The 22,339-nt window shown below is 33.5% G+C and overlaps 1 protein-coding gene and 1 long non-coding RNA gene across 9 annotated transcripts; one reads left to right on the forward strand and one right to left on the reverse strand.

Moving 5' to 3' along the window:
- Nucleotides 1-340: 340 nt before the first annotated feature.
- On the reverse strand, nt 341-20,177 carry LOC127107874 (uncharacterized). Of its 8 annotated transcripts, none has more exons than XR_007795858.1 (5): nt 19,914-20,177; nt 17,765-17,878; nt 15,468-16,333; nt 10,783-10,888; nt 5,448-5,592 (listed from the first exon to the last, which is right to left on the reverse strand). It is a non-coding gene; the product is annotated as an uncharacterized LOC127107874 (long non-coding RNA). The 8 variants fall into 8 exon arrangements; XR_007795853.1 differs by lacking the exon at nt 5,448-5,592 and adding an exon at nt 9,748-10,692; XR_007795857.1 differs by lacking the exon at nt 5,448-5,592 and adding an exon at nt 9,748-10,701.
- On the forward strand, nt 5,014-8,406 carry LOC127107873 (PHD finger protein At1g33420). Its single transcript, XM_051045213.1, has 5 exons — nt 5,014-5,622; nt 6,074-6,200; nt 6,291-6,506; nt 6,660-7,259; nt 7,339-8,406. The coding sequence occupies exons 1-5, from the start codon at nt 5,298-5,300 to the stop codon at nt 8,156-8,158; spliced, it is 2,088 nt and encodes a 695-aa protein (XP_050901170.1). The 5' UTR covers nt 5,014-5,297; the 3' UTR covers nt 8,159-8,406.
- Nucleotides 20,178-22,339: the final 2,162 nt, after the last annotated feature.

Here is a 22,339-nt window from a genome sequence, read left to right on the forward strand (position 1 = left end):
GTTGACGAGCAGCTCCCATTCCCACAACATTCGGATTTCCCCCAAGTACTCCAGCTAGCATACCCAGAGCCTCAGCAATCACAGCATCGTCTCTACTTCTTCCAGCCATCTCTATTCTGAGAACCTAACAAGGTGAAACAATAAGTACTGATAGGGTTACACAACACCTATCCCGTACAGGGGAAACAAAATAATTACGACTCGACACGACCGACCAGGCTCTGATACCACTAATGTAACACCCTTCTAAAATACCCCAAATATTTCAATTAAAATAGCAACATATCAATCAGAGTAATTATGCCCCGAAGGGTGTCACACAATCATTTCACAACCATCATCAGAATATCCTGTCATGCTCATTTATTTAATCCAAATTATAAAGTATCTGCATAATACGCAGCGGATAAAATCAATTCAATTATTCACATCATGTAACATATTACATGCAAAATGGTTCACAACCAATCAATAAAATATTCAAACATCCCTTCCCGATGTTACATCTATCAGAGCATGACCCACTAGGAGACTACACTAGACTCCAAGCACTAGCTCCTATTCAACTCACTGCTCGTTACCTGAAAAATAGGTGTAAGGGTGAGTTCCTCAATCAATATAATAAGCATTATACAACATTATGTAATGCTAAGTAACTAACGCATCAAATCACTCTAACCAGACTACACACTCAATAACGGCAGTATCAATTCAAACATCATATTCAATACCAATACAACTCATATTCATGCTCAATATCAACACAAACACACGTATAATATTGGAATACATCCATTCATATTATACGCCATACACATATTATGCAATGAGACTCCATGCATGCGGTACCGACTATTTGTGAACATATAGTTCACCTCACCGTCCAAATCCAGGCACGGCTACCAAGTCCAACTAGTCCCACTCATTTGAGACCTAGTGACTCACTCACTAATTCCTCACCACGGGAATTAGCTACCACCTCTCAAGGGCTATGCTATGCACGCTAATTCACCTAGCATGCAAACATCGACAACAATCCATAATGACTAACTCACTAATTCCTCACAATGGGAATTAGCTACCACCATAAAGGCCACAATATGCATGCTAATCACCTAGCCATGCTACATCATCAACAACAATTCAAGAATAGACATATGCTCACACTCTAAGCCATAAAACAGTCTATTCACAAGTGCACACATAACTGATACATTCACAGCATCATGCATACCATCACACATCATCAGTATATTATCACATAAGCATATCATATCATGCCACATAATCAAAAACAGTATTAGCACACTCTACTAATGCCTATACTACTCAAGACCCAACAAAACAACAACAACATTACCACGATATCACATCTGAGAGTTTAAAACGCGAAATCTGCCCTTCAAACTGATATGGCGAACGCCATTAGGCTAATGGCGAACGCCATTAGCGTTACACGCTCTCATTCTGGAAAAACTGTCTGTCAAACTGATATGGCGAACGCCATTAGGCTAATGGCGAACGCCATTAGCGTTAAACGCTCTTATTCTGAAAAAAAAACCCAAACGGCGAACGCCGAAGGCATAATGGCGAACGTCATTTGGCTGTTATGTGCATAGATGTTAAATTTCTACGAATTCCTTTCAATTATCATCTAATTTCATTCATCCACTGGCTCACAATTTCATCATACAACAATCCAATCAGAGATAAAACAATGGTTATCACTACCCAGTACATATTATCATATAATACCCTTTAACCGATGATAAACCCCCCTTACCTGAGTTAATCCGGCAAATCTCAAGCTTCAAGCTCTTCTCTTCTCCAACCTTCTTCCTCTTGCTCTGCCTTTGCCCTTTTCCTCTTTCACGATCGCTTCTCTGTTTTTCACGTAAAAACCTTTTTACTCCAAAATGGGACTTTTTCCTTAATTCCAACTTATATATATTTTCCAATAAATAATTATCCCAATAATTATTATTCCAAAATAATAGTAATAATAATCCCAAATTCCAATTATTCAATTAAATTAATAAAAAAATATTAATTTAAATTAAATAATTATCTTATTTTAATTGGGGTGTTACAGAGTACCCATCAACTGTCTTTATGGTTATCCAGTTACGGACAACGTTGGATCAGCAATAAAACACTCGACTCTACATCTAGGATCCATAATGGTTTCAGGTCGAAGAGTGGTATACACTATTATCACCATGAGAATAACTTATGACACTTTGCATAACTTTCTATATAGTATTCTCATAGCGGGTCAATCCGGTATAAATATTACTCTTAATATTCATACCTATGTTTAAGACTTGATAACTCTTTATCCATGATCCATGAGATGTGATCATCAGTCTACAAACATAATAGTCTTAATGCTTTAATGTTATCCCACTTCACACTAAAGCTTGACTACGAATACTTTAAGAATAGTGTCCTTATGTTTAATGTGCTCTCATGATTAAGTCACACTTAATACATTAAACAGACTATCTATTCCAGGGACTTTATTAATCAACCATAATAAAGAAAAAGCCTTTTTATTAATAAATAATTCGATACAAGTACCAAAAGTATTGGCCTCTAGGGCTTACACCAACAGTATTTCTGTAACCTTCAATCATTATATATCGTTAAGTTTTTGTTACAACGAGGTTCACAACAAACATCAGTACAAAACATCTGAAAACATATATATTTCTAACTGATTACAACAATCAAATTGATGTCGTCTCGACCAAACATCATTTCCCTAGCATCCTTTTCAGTCTTCATTCGCACCCAACCAAAGATACTATCAAGTCTCTCAATACTTCTGATTTTTTCCCTTCTGGTATTTTCCCATCTAATCAACGAACTAGCTCCCTCTTCAGTTGATCCAACATAGTAATGTTCCAAAACAACATCAGCATTTGAGGTTCTCGCATAAATCACCTTTCCGTATCGGCGACGAACACCAAACATGATTGCCAAATGATTATATGAGATGTGGAACAATTACTCACACAACGCATCTATTTATAACACAAAAATTGCATTTTAGGAGGAGTCTCCAATTGAATTGGCGACTCCTCTTAAAACCTACACAAGGGCGCCAATTGGATTGGCTAGGGCACCTGCCCTAGCCAATCCAATTGGCGCCTCCATTCAAGTTTTAAGAGGAGTCTCCAATTCAATTGGCGACTCCTCCTAAAAGTGGGGTAGTTTGAGATTTTTTTTGAAACCAAGGGTATTTTGGGAATTTCCTTAAAAAAGTGGGTTATTTTTGTAAAAAAATCAAATATTTTTGTACTTATCGCTGTTATAAATAGAAATTAATTACTATGCACGGTCAGTGTAAAAAGCTTTACACAATCGATTTATCACCATCACCCGTTTGCATTACTTTATAGATTTTTAAAATAAAAGTCAAACTTGTTTCAACATCCAACGACTATGATTAATTGACAGTGTAAAATTCTTTTACACTGTCAATGTATTTCAATTAAACCCTTATAAATATAAAGTAAAAAATATTATATTTGAAGTGATTCAAATAATTTGGACTATAAAGATATTTTAGTAAAATTCTAATTTAAAGAATTTAATAAAATGTTAGAATTAAAAAAAAATCATTCAATTTTTATACAAGTTTATAATAATAAATTTTTGAAGTTATAGTCTAACCATCCAACACCAATGTTTTTTTATAAAATTTATTAATTTATATTATTATTATTATTATTATTATTATTATTATTATTATTATTATTATTATTATTATTATTATTATTATTATTATTATTAATATTATTATTATTATTATTGATAATGTCATGACTAAGTTTTTTAAAAACTGTTTATTTATATAATTATATTTTAAAAATGCAAGTAAAATATTTTTAAAGTATGAAATAAATACATAAATATATAACAGTCAAACACTTTGAAAAGTCATTATTTTGATTTTAAATAAATAACATTTTAAGAATATTTTGTTAACACTTTCCATTTTATTATTATAAATTAATAATAAATTTAAATATTTTAAAAAATAATTGAAATTTTAATAATATTTATAAAATATAATGTTTGACCAAAGTTAATTGTAAAATTAATTAACTTTAGAGCTACCATTATGCAATATTTTATAAAGAAAGAGATTATAATATTTTATAAAACTATTATTACTAAATATTTTTCTAGAAATATTATTATTAAATATTTTTGTAAATTATTATTATTAAATATTTTTGTATTTATCACTATTATATAGTGAAAATATTATATTTGAAGTGTTCAAATAATCTGGACTGTAAAATGTTTATATAAAGTTTTCAATTTAAAGAATTTCATCAAATAGAAAAATTATTTTTTTAATTATTATTGTATTTAAAAATAAAGAAACATTCATTTTTTATACAATTTTTTTAATTAATATTTATAAAAGTTATTAGTTGAATAATAATATTATCATTATTATTGAAAATTTTATGCCTAAGTTTTTAAAAAAAACTGTTTAATTTTATTAAAAAATATATTTTATAAATACAAGTCAAATAACTAAATAAATAAATAAGCAACAAAATAAATAAATAAATAAATAACAGCCAAACACTTTGAATAGTTATCTATTTTGGTTTTAAGTAAATATAATATGTTACGACTATTTGTTAAGCTTTCCATTGAATTATTATTAATTATATTAGGAAATTTATTTTAAAAATACAAGTAGAAAACTTTTAAAGTAAAAACTAATAACAAAAATATATAACAGGAACACTTTGAATAGTTATCTATTTTGGTTTTAAATAAATAATATTTTAAGATTATTTTGTTAAACTTTCCATTTAATTAATAATAATAATAATAATAATAATAATAATAATAATAATAATGATTAATTGAAATACACTAATATTAAAACAAATTTGACTTTTATGTATAAAGGAATATAAACGGGTGACGAAATAATAATAATAATAATAATAATAATAATGTAAGAAAATGAAAGGGCGGTTGCGAAAGATTGAGAAAGAGAAAGAGAACCAGTACTAAGAAATAAGAAAGGGGTTTATGTCAAATTACAAAAAAACCGGATATATACAAAACAAAAACACTCAAACCCTAGTCACTACCCTCGTTCTTACTCTCCACCCACCGCCGCCACTACATCAACCGTTACATCTTCAAATCCCTTTATACACTCACTCACTCACTCATCTCTTAGATCTCTCATTTTTTTCTCCAAACCTATCTATCTATTCAGCGTCGTCGTTTTATCCCTTTAACTTATTCTCCTTACCATGGTTTTCAACGAGAGGCCAACAAAGAGGATGAAAACAAGAGTCACTGCCGATCTTTATGATTTTCTCACTTTCCCTTTCGCCGGCGACTTCTCCGATGCTTTACCTTTTCGTAACCGTGTTCATCGTTTTCTTGCTGATCACGCTCGTGTCGCTTTTCCTCCCTCTCTTTTTCCCTCCCTGATGACGTGGCAGATCTTGTTCCGTGTTGGGGAAGTTGTTGATGGCTCTGATCTTTCGTCTGCTATGGTTACTCTTGACATTGTTGAAGAGGATGTTACTTGTTCTCGTAGTACTGTTTATTGTGACCAGTGCCGAGTTGTTGGTGAGTCGAACAGTCGAGTCAGAATCCGAATTCTACCATGTTTCACATTTACTTAATTATTATTTTTTTAATGTTTTATATTATAGTATTAGTCTACCCACTGGGCTCCACCGGATATATGTTTTTTTCAGCTTTTATTTATATATATATTTTTTATATTATCAATATTATTATTAATATTACAAAATGGTAAAGATAAAAAGCTGTACTGTTATTATTACACAAAAGCTAAAGATAAGGTCCTTGACAGTAGAAATATTTTATAATTTTAATAAACTTTATTATATTATTATTGTAGAAATATTTTATAAATTTTAGTAAACTTTATTATATTATTATTATCATCATCATGATGTTGCTGTGGGATCATGTGATGTGGTTGGTGGATATGGAATTAGGGATAAAGTTGAACTCTGATACTTATGAATTTTTTTGTTGGCTAATAACAAAGGATGGAGTGGTCATCCTGTATGTCGAAAGCGATTTCATTTCATAATAAGGTCTGGTAGTGATGCTGTTGAAGCATACCAAAGACCTTGTTCAAAATGTGGAGATCTTCTCCAATTATCTGAAGCAAGGTAACAATTGCAAGTTTTTTTGTCCTAATCTTCACTCTTGATTTGGATTAAACCTAGAAGAATTGAAACTGTAATTTGACATCTTTGCAGGTGTAAGACATGTAATCTTGACATCTGTGTTGATGATTTGGAGGATTGGTTGTATCTTCAAATTGAAGATAACACACATCTTCTGCATGGAGTTGTGCATTCTAATGGTTATGGTCACTTACTTACTCTTAATGGAAGAGAAGGTGGCTCAATGCATCTCTCGGGTTCTGATTTAATAGGTTTCTGGGATAGGCTCTGTGCTGCAATTTCTGTTAGGTTTGAAATTTGAGTCCTTCGACTTATATTTTGCTTTATGTTTGAGTGTTGTTTTCCTTTGTTATGAATCATGCTAAATAATTTTCTAGGATCAACGGTTTGAAATTTGAACTTATATTTTGCTTTATGTTTGGTTGTTGTAATAATTTCTAGGAAGGTTACTGTGATGGACTTGTCCAAGAAATTTGGTCTGGATTATCGTTTGCTTCATGCAATCACCAATGGGCATTCATGGTATGGCAATTGGGGTTATGAATTTGGAACTGGCTGCTATGGTCTTACCAAAGAAGCATACAAGAAGGCAGTTGATACGCTGTCCAACCTGCCCTTGTCCTCATTTTCATTCCAAGGTCGAGGACCCCGAAACCGTGTGCATACTGTTATTTCTCTTTACCAGTCTTTGGCAGAAACTGAACTTCTAACGATTAAAGATCTCTTCTCCTTTTTGTTGAAATTGGTTAATAGAAAGCCTTCACAACATGAATTCACCAGTCCCATTAATATACTAGTTTCATGGACAAGAAATGAGGTTGAAGAAGTGCAACAAGCTTTGATCAAGGTATTGCTTGCATCAAGTGCATGTAACAAGGCCAAATGGGCTACAAGACGAACTCTTAAGGGGGCCGTAAGTATGCGGGTTAGATCCTCTGAGCTGGTAGACTATAGTCTTAAGCACTTGCCAGGGAAATTGGCTGCAAATGGAATGGTGGTTTGTTCGCGTTGCAATCCGACATCTAGTGCTGTTGAATTCAGGTAATAGTTATGATGTGCTTTTTTTTTTTTCAAATGTTTCTACTTATAAGCCAACTAATATTTGTTTCAACCTTGACAGGTTAGGACCTTTTACTAATGGATTTACCTCAAATTCAAGCTATCCTTCAAAAGAGCAAGTGATATCTGATTTGACATTCTTATTTAATACAATTATTCACCCTGAAAAAAAGTTCAGCTACAGACCAAAGATTATGAGGAAAACGATTGCTGATTCAGCCAGAACGCTTCTCGACTGTAAGCAGTTTATGAAGAATTATGAAGCTGATCATGTGATCACAGAAACGCCTACTGATATTAAGCTTTGGTGTCACGTGGAGCTTTCTGACCATCCTAAAGAGGACCAACCATCACCACCCCCAGAACTAATTGTGTTGCCTATAGATGCTACTGTTGATGACCTAAAAAATGAAGTCACTAGTGCTTTTCAAGAGGTATATGCAATGTACAAGAGGTTTCAAGCCGAGGAACTTCTAGGATATGGTAAAATCAGCAATTTATATACCCTGAAATTCCTTTTTGGAGCAAATACAAGTGTTCGAATTCTAGGAAAATGTCCTACAAAACATGGCCTAAGCCGATTCCGAAAGGAACGAGGAACAGAAGAGTGGAAGGTTGATTGCACTTGTGGTGCTAAGGATGATGATGGAGAAAAAATGTTAGCATGTGATACTTGTGGTGTCTGGCAGCATACGAGATGTGCGGGAATTGGTAGTTCTGCGCCTTCCAAATTTGAATGTAGGAGATGTGTAAGCTCTTACATGAAAACCAAAAAATACCCAATATCTTCTTCTAGTGAGACTTGTAAATTGAAAACATCTTGCAGAGATGAAGCGACTGCTGTAGCTTGTAATATAAATGTGAATTTTGGTGTACGTTGAGCTAGGCTGTATGTAATTGTTGTAAATTTTGGCTATAGGGTTTCATGTTATGCCAACCGAGAGAAGTCCTCTGTTTGAACATAATATTGTTTTTGCTATGTTCAGATTGAGCTTGTTTTATCTGGGCATGATGAAAAACAAATTTGTTTGTATTCAAATTTCTGAACTGTTGTAATTGGTATGAATGTTTATGAAATTGACTATCACATTACTTGTGAAGTATAGAAATTTGATCATTGCCTTTCAAATCATTCCCATTGAACCAGAAATTGTAAAATAAACAGAAATACATGCCAGCAGGAAACCGTGTATGAAGAAGAGAGGAGGATCTGATTAAAAAATGCAGAGTTGAAGCAGAGTCGAAGCTGCTTTTGTAAGAGAGGGGGGTATAAGAAAAAATGGAAATGGATAGTCTCGTGCTAGCCCAAGGTGTAAGACCCGCCTTGAAGCTTTGTCTGAAATAATCACATGAATCCCATCACAAAAAAGCTTGAAGATATCATTGCGGGTGTTCGAAGAAGCAAATAAAAAAGACAGCAACAGTATTGGGAGATTCTTAAGGATCAAGGCAGCTATTAATATAGGACAACCTTCGAAAAGAGTGACAATGCTCGTGTAGCCAAGAAGTTGATCAAGATAGTTTTAAGCATATTGGGGGTAAAGGAGGACCCTTTTGGACTTTGACTACATGCTTCGTTCACTGCTACCTAAGTTCTCAAGTGAGCCGGGAAAAAAGGTGGCAAATCCAGCTCTTGTAGTAGGAGTCAAATTGTTGGAACAAGACAGAAGAAACTGCTGGTGGGAAGGAATGAAGTGGTCGTGCCAAAGCCCAAAGAGAAAGGCTACAAGCTAAGCCCTATCCATATAAAGACAGGACTCTTTAAATAAGAAAGGTTTGTTGATATGCTCATCTCTCAGGAACATCTAGAAGATAAAAGGGGGATGGTCCAGAAAAAGATGAACCAAAATCTACTGCCAAAAACAATGAAAACCATCAGCTGGGATAGTAGAGGTTTGACAGAACGCCATTTGGAGAACAAAAAACCCTTTGTTTTTACTCAGGAAGACTATACTTAAAAAGATGAAAACTCCATTCTAGAAAAGAACAAAATTAGATGTGGTTCCAATTCAGGTTTGTTTGTGGGCTGCACTGGAAGTGGAAAAGAGCATGCCAGAGTGTTTGGCTCTATGTCGATAGAGAACTTGAATATACCCATCATTTCCTTTCCTATGAACCACATATCTAGTTCATTTCAAGATAAAAGAGAGTGGATCCAAATAGAAGGGAGACTTGGAACCTCATAAAAGAAAAGATTTCCCTCAGCTTAGGCAATAGCTGGGTTCATTTTGGAGAGTGACTCGTTATCAAGTTCGAACAAAAAGGGACCCTCAAATCTTGTTAAATTGCTCCTAGGTGCCAAAATAGCTTAGAAGGTCCCCATGTAATTGTATACCCTACTGTAACCACTGTGCAGTAACTGCTCAGTAGATTTTCCTATCATAACTAACTTCAACTGTTCCTAAGAATCAAGGAAGTAGTCCCTAGATTCTAGGAACTGCCTAACAAAACTAGTTAGCCCGTGAGCCTATAAATAGAACCCACACTCATTGTACTAAAAACATAAATCAGAGTTAAGATTTCTCTGCACAAATTAATGAAGAGTAATTTTCGAACATGGTATAAGTAGACACACCCCAAGGTCCTGAGGCCTCAGGCACTCCATCTCCTCTTCAGCGCATAAACTCATCTTCTACAAAACAGAATTATGCCTTTTCTGCAATTTCTGAGAAACTTGATTCAGAAAACTACCTGTTATGGTGTTAATAGGTGGATCATGTGATCAAAGCTCACAAACTTCATCATTTTATTCTAAATCCTCACATTCCAGTGAAATTCAAACTGAAAAGTGAACAACGATCACATCTCATCTGAATTTGAAGCTTGGGAACAAGATCAGCTTCGACTTGCGTGGTTACAATCCACCCTCAAGTCCTGCTCAATTGCTCCTTGGCGCCGAACAGCACTTCAAATATCACTCTTCAGTTTGTAGTCGAGACTCTGTAGCTGTGCTGCATTGAATCCATGCAAGCAGGTTCTAAAACATGGGTGTGGAGATTCCCACATCAGATTTATCCTATCGTTTGTAATGAATTGTTTCCTATCTAATGTTAGAGATGTTATATGGTTAAGAAAATGTAGAAAGAGAGCATCTGATAAGGAACAAATTTGATGTTTTTTAAGTTTGGGAACTAGATAACAGACATGTAGGAAGAGAGGGTCTGTCTTGATTTCACGTAGGAGAGAGGGATAAACAACATTGCACTTAAAGGCTGTAACACAAATCACACTGGTAGAGGGATTAACGTGATTTACTTGGGGAGAACATCATGGACTATTTAATACTTCAAGAACTAAATTGGCAGTCATTTCTTCTTCAAAAATTTTCCAAGTCCCATATTTTCCACTCTTGGTAGTTTTTGCTCAATTCTTCACACTTTGGCATGACTTTTACTCATTATTTCAATGCTTTCATCTGAATTTACTAATAAAAATCACGTAATGACGACTGTCATCTAATAACTAGAAGAAAAAGCAATACTTCTTAAACATAGGTCAAACTAACCTTCAATCTCAGCAAGTTTGTCATTAATGTGCTTTGATGGAGTGCATTCAGTCTCATATTGCCGGTTCATTTGGGATGAGGATGATTCCCTCTTTGGAGGATACTCCTGAAAAATGAATTTATCCATGGAAAAGGATGTAGCATTTTAATCAACTATAATTGCCATTACCAAAAACAAATGTGAAATACATATCCACCCTTTGTGATGACTTTTTCTAGCCACTGGTACAACTCCATGAGATTGTGGAAGACTGGCCAGAAATAAACAGGCCAAAAGGCTTTCTCAAAATAATTATCTTCCAACATCCCATATTTTAGAGGGAAAATAAACTATAAGCCGTACAATTTTGTTGGGATTTAGGAAGGAAAGAGGGGGAAGGATTATGAGGTGAAAGGTAGGAGGAAAGGAGTATCACTCCCTACCTTTTATCAGTTAGTATCCTTCAAATCCACCAATTTGGAGGAACTGAAAAGATCAATTGGGGGAGTAATTTAGGTTTCAAAAACATCTCTAAATCCTTTCCCTACCGGTCTCTGTATAATACTCATCATAATAAACACAATAGTACTCATAACCTTTCTCTTCCACTCTCCTCCAAAATAACTTTCCCAAATCAGGACGGCTTCACTCCATTTTCGTCCCTCCTTCCCCCTCCAAAGCCCATCCCTCCCGCCTTCCCTTCTAACTCAAACAAAGCCCAAGAGAATGTCAGGTTTCTTTTCACATAAACAAGGACATTCATGACAATAAACACATGCCGCATTAGTATATATCCAACAGTACAAGGGACAGTGTCATGGACCTTAATAGACTAATGATTTTAGGGAGAATAACTTTGAAAAACATGAATTATTTAACACACTCATGACTTTCATCCTTTTGAGACAATGACAAGACTATTGCAGCAAGAAATAGTGTAATTAAAAGTAGTTTCATACATTGCAGATAATGAAAATATGTTTCTATCAACAATGTATTCTCGGTAGAAAGGGAAGATATATGCCATCAAGAAATTGACCGAGAATGAAATGCATATACACACCCTAGATTCATAATATACAATGTCAACCATGGATCTTCATTACAAAGAAATGATAACATACGGAACTGTTCAGGCAGAAGGAGTATTTTGGGAGATTCCAAATCAATCTCTGTAACCTCAGGGGAAGCAACAAATATCTCAGAACAATTGAGTTATTATACACATCTCTAAATTTCCAGACATAAAACATAGGGGAGACAAATATATTTCAACGAAAAAGGGACATCGAAAACCACCCATATGAAAAAGGAGACAGTTAATCATAACACCCCCAACCAAAAACAGAAAAAAAATCCCGGTTCAAAATAGAAATCCAATATCAATTTAGACAGTATTACCACAACAACTAACAGCTATATAAACTATAAAAAACTTAATCATGTTTTACAGTAGTTGTACAAAAAAGCCAACATCAATATTTTAATATTCCGTAAATCTATGTAGATGGGTGGAGAAGAAAATCACCAATATTAAAAGGAGGCCGGTAATCCCCCAACCAAAACATAAAAAAGTCCCAGGTTCAAAATAGAAATCCTGTATCAATTTAGACAGTATTACCTACCACAACAACTTCGAACAACTATATAAACTATTAAAAATTTAATCATGTTGAACAACACAACAATCTCAACCAAATCTTATTCTACTAAATGGGATCGGCTACATGAATCGACTTCTGCCATAATATTATATCTAAAACCATGTTTCTATCCAAATCATTGACCTCAAGATCGTTCTTAATAAAAGATCGTTCTTAATAACTTCTCTTATAGTTTTTTTAGGTCTTTCTCTAACTCTAACTGTTTGACTCCTCTCCATCTAATATACTTTTCTTACCATAAAATTTATGGGTCTTCTTTCTATATGTCCAACCACCTCAGTCTGTTTTTCACTATCCTTTCTATTATAGGTGTTACTCCAACACTCTTGAATATTTTCATTTTTAATCTTATTAAGTCTAATGTTAACACACATCCAACGCAACATCCTCATCTCTGTACACTTTATTCTCGTGTTAATTCTTAACCGTCCAACATTTTGTCCTGTACAAAATCGAGAATTTCACCGCAGTCCGATAAATTTTCCCTTCAGCTTAAGTGATACCTTTGTGTCACATAAAATCCATGAAACCCTCCTCTATTTCAACCACCCCGCTTGAACTCGACCGATAACATCTCCTACTATTTTTCCATTGTTTTGTATTACGGGCCCAAGATATTTAAACCGCGTGACTTGTGACATGATGTGGTTTCTAACTTTTACCTCTGGGTTAAAAACGCTTCTTCTTTTGGTGAACTTACGTTCCATATACTCTATCTTACTTCTACTTAGGTGAAAGTCATGCGTTTCTAAAATTCGTCTCAAGTCTCCAACCTCTCCCTTAAATCCTCCTTCGACTCTCCAAATAGGACTATATCATCTACAAAAAAACATGCATCTCATCGCCAACTCTTGGACGTGTTCTAAGTACATCCAAAATTAAAGTAAAAAGGTAGGAGCATAAGGTTGAACCTTGATGCAAATCTATTGTAATGGAAAAATCGTTAGCACTACAATCTTGGACGTGTTCGGAGTATATCTTGTCTCACCACGCCGTGTCCGCGCACTAGTCAATACCCCTTCATACATATTTTGAATAGCTCGAATATATGGAATCCTAACCCCTTTCTTCTCTAGAGTTTTTCAAAAAATCTCTATATATACTCTATCATACATCTTCTCTAAGTCAATAAAAATTAAGTGCAAGTCTTGTTGATTAAACTGATACTGGTCTATCATGTTGAGAATGTATCAAGTGTGAGTAGTGTGGATAAATAGTCCCACATTGGTTGGTAATGTGGAAACTTGAGCATTTATAAGTGAGAGAACCCACACACCTATCACCTTAAGGTTTTGGGTGAATATGTGGTTTGTCTCTCACAAAGATATTGCTCTAGAAAAGAAGTCTCACAATGTTCAATGCTCCCTAGTGAAAAACTCCTCCAACATATACCTCAAAGATTCTACAATAATACCAAAAAGCCAAACGGTGGATGGGTGGAGAAGTGTTGAATGAAAGAAGACAAACGACGCATGTGGTTAGAAGTGTGTTTCAACTACGACAGTCAAAATTTAACGTATTCATGCATTCTTCACATTTGTGGCCGTTGGATTGAATATCTTGTAGTGTTGTTGGAAAACTATGATATCGAATTTTTAGATGGATTGGTTGGACCGGAATTTTAGATTGATTGGTTGGACGTATGTCTTACCTAAAGATCTTATATCCCTTTTCAAATGATTACTTCGTTAGGGGGCGGGGTAGGACAAAGGTGGTCTTACTATGATTTACCATTTTGTGGTGTGGTCAATTTTCAAGGATATTAAGTTTTCTGCAACAAGTACATAATACCCTGAACCCTGAAGTGGATCACCTATCGATTAATGAGCCTAGCCAATTGACATCTAAATAACCAACTGTCTGAATATGTCATTTTTTGTCATAAATTAGACCTTTTCTTGGGACATCTTTAATGTATTTCAGTATCACAACATCCAAGTGTTCTTGTAAAGAGAACTTAAGAATTGACTTACTACTCTGACTACAAATGAAATGTTTAAGCAAGTTACTGGGAGGTAGTTTAATTTGCCAACCAATCTTCTTTATCTCCTCGAATATGATAATGTCTCCCTCTTATTAGGTAGAAATATGACATTTGGATACATAAAAGTATCAATCAGTTTGACTTTCTAACAAATTTGTCTCTTCAAGAATATCCATAACATATTTCCTTGGTGAAATTACAAACCATCTTTGGATTGAGCTACTGAAATACCCAAGAAGTAAAGGAGCTTGCTAAAGTTTTTAGTGTGAAAGTGATGGGACAAATATTGTTTCAAGTGGAGTAAGCTATGTTGATCACTACTAGTTATGACAATATCATCTACATAAAAACAAGGTAAAGTGCAACCTTGAACTGAGTGGCGCTAAAACGCAGAATGATCTGTTTTGCTTAAAATCTAGCCAAATTGTTGCACTACTGTGATGAATATGTCAAACCAAGCTTAATGAAGCTGTCTCAGATGATATTAAGATGTGTGAAGTCCATAGACAATGGTATAACACTCCCGAAAAAACAAACCCCCGTGTTTTCTAAATATACACTTCCTCTTCAAGGTCACACCATACAAGAACAACATTTTTCATGTCAAGTTGGTACAAAGGCCAGTGTCAGATAGCTGCAATTGAGAGTAAGAGTCTAACAGCCCAAAGATCACTTCACTCCTTTGCTAAAGACACTTCACAAGTGAAAAAGTGTCACTTCAATCAAGGCCAAAGATTTAACTATACTTCTTTGCCAATAAATGAGTTTTAAAACGATCAATCTTACCTCAAGAACCAACCTTCATCTCATAAAGCTAACGACATCCCACTGAAGACTTTCCAGGGGCAGAAGAACCAGTTACTAAATACCATAATTGAGCACACATCTTGCCAATCATTACTTGTCTCCACTCTAGATGGGAAAAAGCTTCAACTAAAGATTTAGAAATAGAAACAAAAGACAAAAAAAAAAAATACACAAGCATAATACAAAGGAGAGACGTGGTGATAACTCAACAATATAATGCCGGGATGTAATGGGAGTAAGACATATATACCTTTTGAAATAGCAATAAGTAGATTCAGGGTCAGATCCTTTAAAAAGGCGAATGAGAGTCTGAAATGGCATCAGTTTCAGGAACATATGTAGGAACATCCACAGCATGTGGTTGACGACAACATTGTACATGCAGAGGTTATGTCGCATAAGGGTCCACGTGAGGAGGATTAGATGGGATAGACGTAAGAGGTTCAAGTGGTACAATAGGGGATGAAACATGCTGTTATGGATCCATATGAGTGATTGCAAACAGAAGGTCGAGAGGCATCTCAAAGTATGGAACAAACTCTGGTGGGTCCGCAAGAATGAGAGAAAGGGTCATGAGGCGACTCAAAGTATGGAACAAAACGACATCAAAATGTTTTGTTGAGGTGTATGGACACAAGACATTTGGTGAAGAATGTCATTAGACACCATAAAATATTGAAATTAATAGGACAAATATTGACTGACATTACTAGTGCGTAAAGTGAGAAAGAACATTTTAATTTCTTTATAAAATTTCTCAAAAATAGAGAATACTCAGAATTATTTTTCATATATACAATTTGACAGATCATCAATGGAAGTAAGAAGATGGACCCTAAACAGCGGAGAGAACTAAAACAAAAGGGGACAAAGCATGTTCATTCACTAGGCTGGGAAGCTAAGCTAACTACGCGTGTGTTACCCTAATTGTCGTGACCCACATATAAATTTAAAAGAACAGACAACAGCTTTTGATGTTTGAGGCGACCCAATGACCTAATTGACCATGTACAGTAAAAGGAGAATTTGTGGTAGAGCATTACGTTGATTTGTCAAAGTGATAATTCAGATCCTTTGGCTCACATTTGACGCCAACCATCTGTCCTGAAGCTCGATCTAGCAAAGTAACATTGCTATTAGTTTAAGTAACAACACAATCATAAGATTAAATTATCTTCTTTAAATTTATATGTGGGTCACGACAATTAGGGTAACATAAAAAGATTAAATTAAACAGGTACATAAAGGACATACGAAACAAACAAGTGAGGATTTGGACAGTGTCAATTCCTTGGGATTTTGTTTCAAAACCATTTGTTAAGACTACCAAGTAACCAGATGTAGCAAAAAAGGAGAAAAAAGCGTTAATAATACTAGTAATGTGGTCAGACGAGTTTGAATCCACTAGAGAAAATGTTCATAGTAAGTTGGGAGGCATGAGGAAGAGGTATTGTCAGATGAGTTCAGATGGATCAACCCAAGCCGCATTTATAAAACATTGGGGACGACCCAAGACATCTAGGATGGTAGCAAACCCCAAAATGTGAACACAAGTGTCATAGTTCTCACGAGGCAATCCATAAAAGGAACACAACATGAAGAAAGTGATGAAAGGCAATCCATAAGAAGAAAGGAGCATGAAGAAGGTGATGTGTTGCCCAAGTGTCTTTTCTTTTCAGCTACAAAATTGTGGCAAGAGGGGAGGAGATCATTGAAATCATGAAGTACAAATATGATCATCTATCTTCTTTAAAGCAATGATGTTCATTAGACTGTGACAAACTTCATTGAGACATTGAATATCGACATTGTAAAGTACCTTCACCTGATTCTAAATTAATTTGCATGTAAGATGAGGATAGAAGATTAGTTTTGATGTTAGGATGAAGTGTTGACTCAATGACCCTGCACAATTGAGCATCAATCTTCCTCCACTTTGGTCATTCAACCTTCAATTCAACCTTTCTAGTGAGATGATCCTGATGCCCTTGACCAATAACTCATAATTGAATGTCAGAAACCAACATTCATAATCGAAACCATCCAATTTTTTGGTAGAGGGTAAATAGTCCGTGCTGCGCTGAACAGTAACGTGAATATTACTCTCTAAAAAAGGGAATACATTAGTAGAGAAGGGGCAAACTAGAAGGTCAACCAAGCAAGCACGGTTTAAAGCTTCCTTTTAATAAACTTCTGATACAATGGTGAATGAGAGAAAACGAGAATCATATGATGAAAAATGTGTTTCAACTACACAATAGGGTTTTTAATGAAGTGCAAATAATGACATGAATAATTACAATAATTATACTCCTAATTAAATGATAGCAAACCTTTATTTACTCGATTCTATTTTATTTTTAACATGAAGCAAATCTCATGTTGAAGTTTTCCGACCATGTAAAAAACAAAAAATAAGTGTGCCATGAATGAAAAGGATTGAAAAGGCCTTACTGTGCCAACTACCCCCTGAACCACTTAACAAGACAACTCCAATCAAAACATATAGAAAATAACACAAAATTATGTAATATGAAGTGCACGCACCTCCATTGATCTCTTCATCAGTGGCTCCCACCCACTATATACATGGACTTGGATTTCTTGAAGTCAAGAGTTCACTCATTCACTGCATCAGTCAAGGTTATCAATATCAAGATCCTACCAAGAATAGAGAGATTGTGTCAGAAATCCCATTATAGCTGAGTGAACTCTGCTAAGTATTTTAATATCATTGAGCAAAACATTACTCAGAACTTATACACCCTTCTTATGTCAATTATTTTTATATTTTTCACCAAATTTAATTCTTATTGCACAAGGAACAGATCAGGAACCATTCCAGTCTGACTGCGTCATAGACGGCGATTCGAGGAGTAAGAAGTCTGGCAACGTGACAACAGTGGAACCACAGTGGTCAGACTACATTAGGGGAATTTGGTTGTGCGAACCCGACCCTGAAAATGCCATTTTTGGAATCACCTGAAATAGACCTTAATCACAATCTCAAGGGATAACCATCTATCATGTAACCCCACCAAGTTCGTCTCAAAAGACGATTTTATGTGTGATATGACTCACTTAGTATGAGCAAGAACGTTAGATCGTCCAATCTTACTATTTAATTCACCATCTTAACAATAGTGACTAATAAATTGGAACCGTTTGATGTTGATCGAATGACTTGCATTCCACCTTCAGGTAATCAAATTTTTAGGCAATTCAGAATATAAATCATTCAATTTTTCTTAAATGGTTCCAATTTATTCACTGCAATAAATTCATAATATTGACTATAGGGCATCTGTAGTAATTATCAATACTTGCATTCTTTTCCACTTACCTTTTCAGGTTTCCGCGTGTGCAATAAAAAACAATGCAATGAAGTTGAAAAAATAATTTGCATTAAAAGCAACAAGACATGTTCGAGAAAAAGCAATTAGTGTTCAACAAAATCATATATATGAGAAATATGAAATGAAAAAACAAGCATCAAAAATAGATTTTATAAAACCGTTATCAAAATATTACAATTTTTTTTTATATTTGTTTTTTCTAAATTGAAAGATTAATTTTGATATTATTGAATATCAAAACATAGTCGAAATCACAATTTTTTCAAAATGTTGTATTTCAAAAATGATTTTTGTGAAAAACTATTTGAAATAGCTTTAAAATTAAGTGATTTTTTGAAATTTTGATATCCAAAAAAAGTTTCAAATTTCAATAAAATGATCAAATATCTAAAATAATATTTTAAGAATAACTATTCAAACTAAATTTTCATTTGAAACTTGTATAAAAAAATTCTTTGTAAATTTTTTTTACACAAAATTATATAATAGTATAAAAATAAAAAGCCAAAACAAATAGGCCCTAAAACGGTTTAGTTTCGTGCCAGATTGTGCAGATTACTTGCCATACTCTAAGAGTGACAAAGTGTGAAAAGGCAACAAATAGAGTATAACATTAATTGATATCTATTTAAAAGCCTAATATCAAACTTTGTTGGCAAATATTATTAGGTTTTTGTACCAAATTCAACATCATAAAATCAGCTTTATGGCATTTAATTAGACCCAAAATCTAATATCAAAGCTTCTGAAATTGGCTTCTATAGTCAACTAACTGCCCTGCTTTTAATATGCAAACATAATTGATTTGGCTTCTTAAAGTGATAATCTTAGTTTATTAAAAGCCAAACTGCTAACCATAGATCACAATTGCAATAATCAACTTTGATATCGTGTTAGGTTTTAGGACTAATTAAATCCCAATAAATTAGGTCAAAAACTTAATAGAGATTGCCAACTTAAACTACATCATATATGTAACAACAATACCAATAAATATATGTGATGGATTCTCCTTTAAAAAACAAAGGGATTATTAAAAGCATTGCCGTGGTTAAATTACTCAAGAATCGTCATCTCTATATGGATGAAAATTGAACTGGTAAAGCGGTAATTAAACAAAATTCAGATCTGCAATTAAACTTAACAGATAAAAGCAATTGAAGATTGATGTGAAACAGATAAAAGCAATCGAAGATTGATGTGAATCAGATAAATAGAAGTGAAGATTGATGTGTAATATGATAAACCCTAGATCTGTTAAACCTATCAAAAATTCTAAATTCAAATTCTAAGAATAAGAAATTGATAGAGACGAAAGAAGTAAAACGGATTGAACATACAGAGAAGAGAAGAATGTTTAGCTTGATGGATTGAAGGAAATTCAGGGAAGCGTGCGATCGGAGAAGGTGATTTGGGATGAAAAAACGTTGATGTTGATTGCTCCGGTGAAAGTCTTGTTTATTGTTGACGTAGAATCCCCAATCGTTGTTCAGTGGCTGCAAGCTGCGCATAATGAATTTTGTTGTGCTAAGTTACACTAACCCCTATATGTTACACATTTCTCTCTCCTTTTATTTTAAAACTCAACTCTCCTAAACCTTGTAAAAGTCAATATTTACATCTTTAAAAATCATCTTTAATATTTGAATCATATCAATCAAACAAACTAGCATCAGATTAAATCGACGAATAAGAATTAATCTCTAATCTCCACATATATGATTTATTAAAAAAAAAATATTAAACTACTAAACTATTAAATTATTTATATTTTTAGTCTATAATAATATCACATTTGTACAATAATATTAATAAAAAAATTGTTATTAAATCACAACCATTGATTTATTTAAAATATTTGACTTTTATTTTAACCATTTAAAAAGTAATATAAATGGATTATTGTGATGCGTTGACGGTGTAAAACTTTTTATACTGACAGTGTATAAAAATTAATCTCTTTTTATAATGAATTTAATTGATATACAAATGGATGATTCAAATAGAATTTAATTGATATACATCGACTGTGTAAATTACACTGTCACTTAATCACAACCATAGATTTATTTAAAATATTTGACTTTTATTTTAACCATTTAAAAAGTAATACAAATGGATGATTGTGATGCATTGACAATGTAAAACTTTTTACTCTGACAGTGTATAACAATTAATCTCTTTTTATAATGAATTTAATTGATATATACCGACAGTGTAAAGATTTTTTACACTGTTAGTTAATCACACCCATTGATTTATTTAAAATGTTTGACTTTTATTTTAACCATTTAAAAAGTAATACAAATGGATGGTTGTGATGCATTAAAAAGTAAGTACAAAAGTTCAAAAATAATTTGAAAGTGGAAAATAATTATAATAAGTTGATGGAAGCAATCGAGAAAAATCACATAAAAGAGAAGCAAACATGTTGAATTAGAAATTTTCCCTCTCCTCCCCTCCCTTCCATCTATCCTGAACCAAACAAGACATTTAGTTTTCATTAATTTAGAAATAGTGTATGATAGAGTGTCTAGATAGATTTTGTGAAAAAACTTAGAAAAACAAGTGGTTAGAATTGTCTATATTCGAGATATCTAAGATATGTATTAGGGAGTTTCGACTAGTTTGAGGACACATGATGGAGAGATCGAAGATTTTTCCATCACAATAACCCTAGGTCATTACCTTTTTTACTTTAGTTTTATTTATACATTCATAACACATCTAAGACCTAACACCGAGTTGTATGCTTTTCGCAGATGATATAGTCCTACTCGAAAAATTGTTTGAAGAATTAAATGAGAGGTTAGAGACTTAGAGATGAGACTTCGAAGCAAGTGGCTTTTGCCTAAGCATAAGTAAGACAAAGTATATTTAATGTAAGTTTAGAAAAAAGAGAAAAACATTTAAGTTAGCGGTAAAAGTTGAAGATCATATCATACCAAAAATTATGTGTTTTAGATATCTTGGGTTCATAGTACAAAACAATGGCAAAATAGAAGTGATGATAGTTTGTCACACAATGTTTTTAGTTGTCAAATTCGTTATTTATAAGCATTTTTACTATTAATGAATTTTAGTTTTGTAGATTTTTAATAATCATTTCAAAGATTTGTGGAAAAGACCAAATCAAGTCGAAATCATTTTAACCAAACAGATTTCATAGTATTTTACTATGAAGTTATGATGATGAAGCAATGAGGGGATTAGAAAATGAAGAACAAAAGGAAAATAAATAAATATTGAAAAAGACAATATTTAAAACTTCTCATCTTTTTATTAAAACTTCTTAAAACCAATCTAGGCAAGTACTTAATTAAATAAGACGATTTCTAATATATTAGGAAAACAAAACTCAACAACCTAATTGACCAGGCCTTCAATCTAATTGATTAAAGCGAGAGTAACGCCTCCTAATTGATTACATATGATTGCTAATCGATTCAATGATGTCATTGATTAGGGTTTCCTTTTATGGGCTAACCTAATTGAATATATAGGCGTTATAATCGACTAGGAAGCACCAAAGCTCATAAATTGTTGCCTTTTAGAGTTATATTTTTTCCTATATAAATTTTCTCACTTCTTAACATCCTAATTTTACAAATAATCATCTATTATATCTCTCATATTCTCCTTATTTCATAAGTTTTATTCACCAGTCATTGCCTTAATGTTGAGAGAGCGAAAAACTTCATATGAGAGTTATGATGTATTTTTGTTGTGCTGAAACTATTTATTCAAGAGTATATATTATTTTGTG

Source organism: Lathyrus oleraceus, chromosome 7, assembly GCF_024323335.1.
Source record: "Lathyrus oleraceus cultivar Zhongwan6 chromosome 7, CAAS_Psat_ZW6_1.0, whole genome shotgun sequence".
NCBI lineage: Eukaryota > Viridiplantae > Streptophyta > Magnoliopsida > Fabales > Fabaceae > Lathyrus > Lathyrus oleraceus.

Coding starts and splice junctions, on each gene's coding strand:
- LOC127107873 (XM_051045213.1), top strand. CDS start 5,298: ATGGTTTTCAACGAGAGGCCAACAAAGAGGATGAAAACAAGAGTCACT. Junction 6,201..6,290: donor CTCCAATTATCTGAAGCAAG/GTAACAATTGCA, acceptor ACATCTTTGCAG/GTGTAAGACATGTAATCTTG. Junction 7,260..7,338: donor TCTAGTGCTGTTGAATTCAG/GTAATAGTTATG, acceptor CAACCTTGACAG/GTTAGGACCTTTTACTAATG.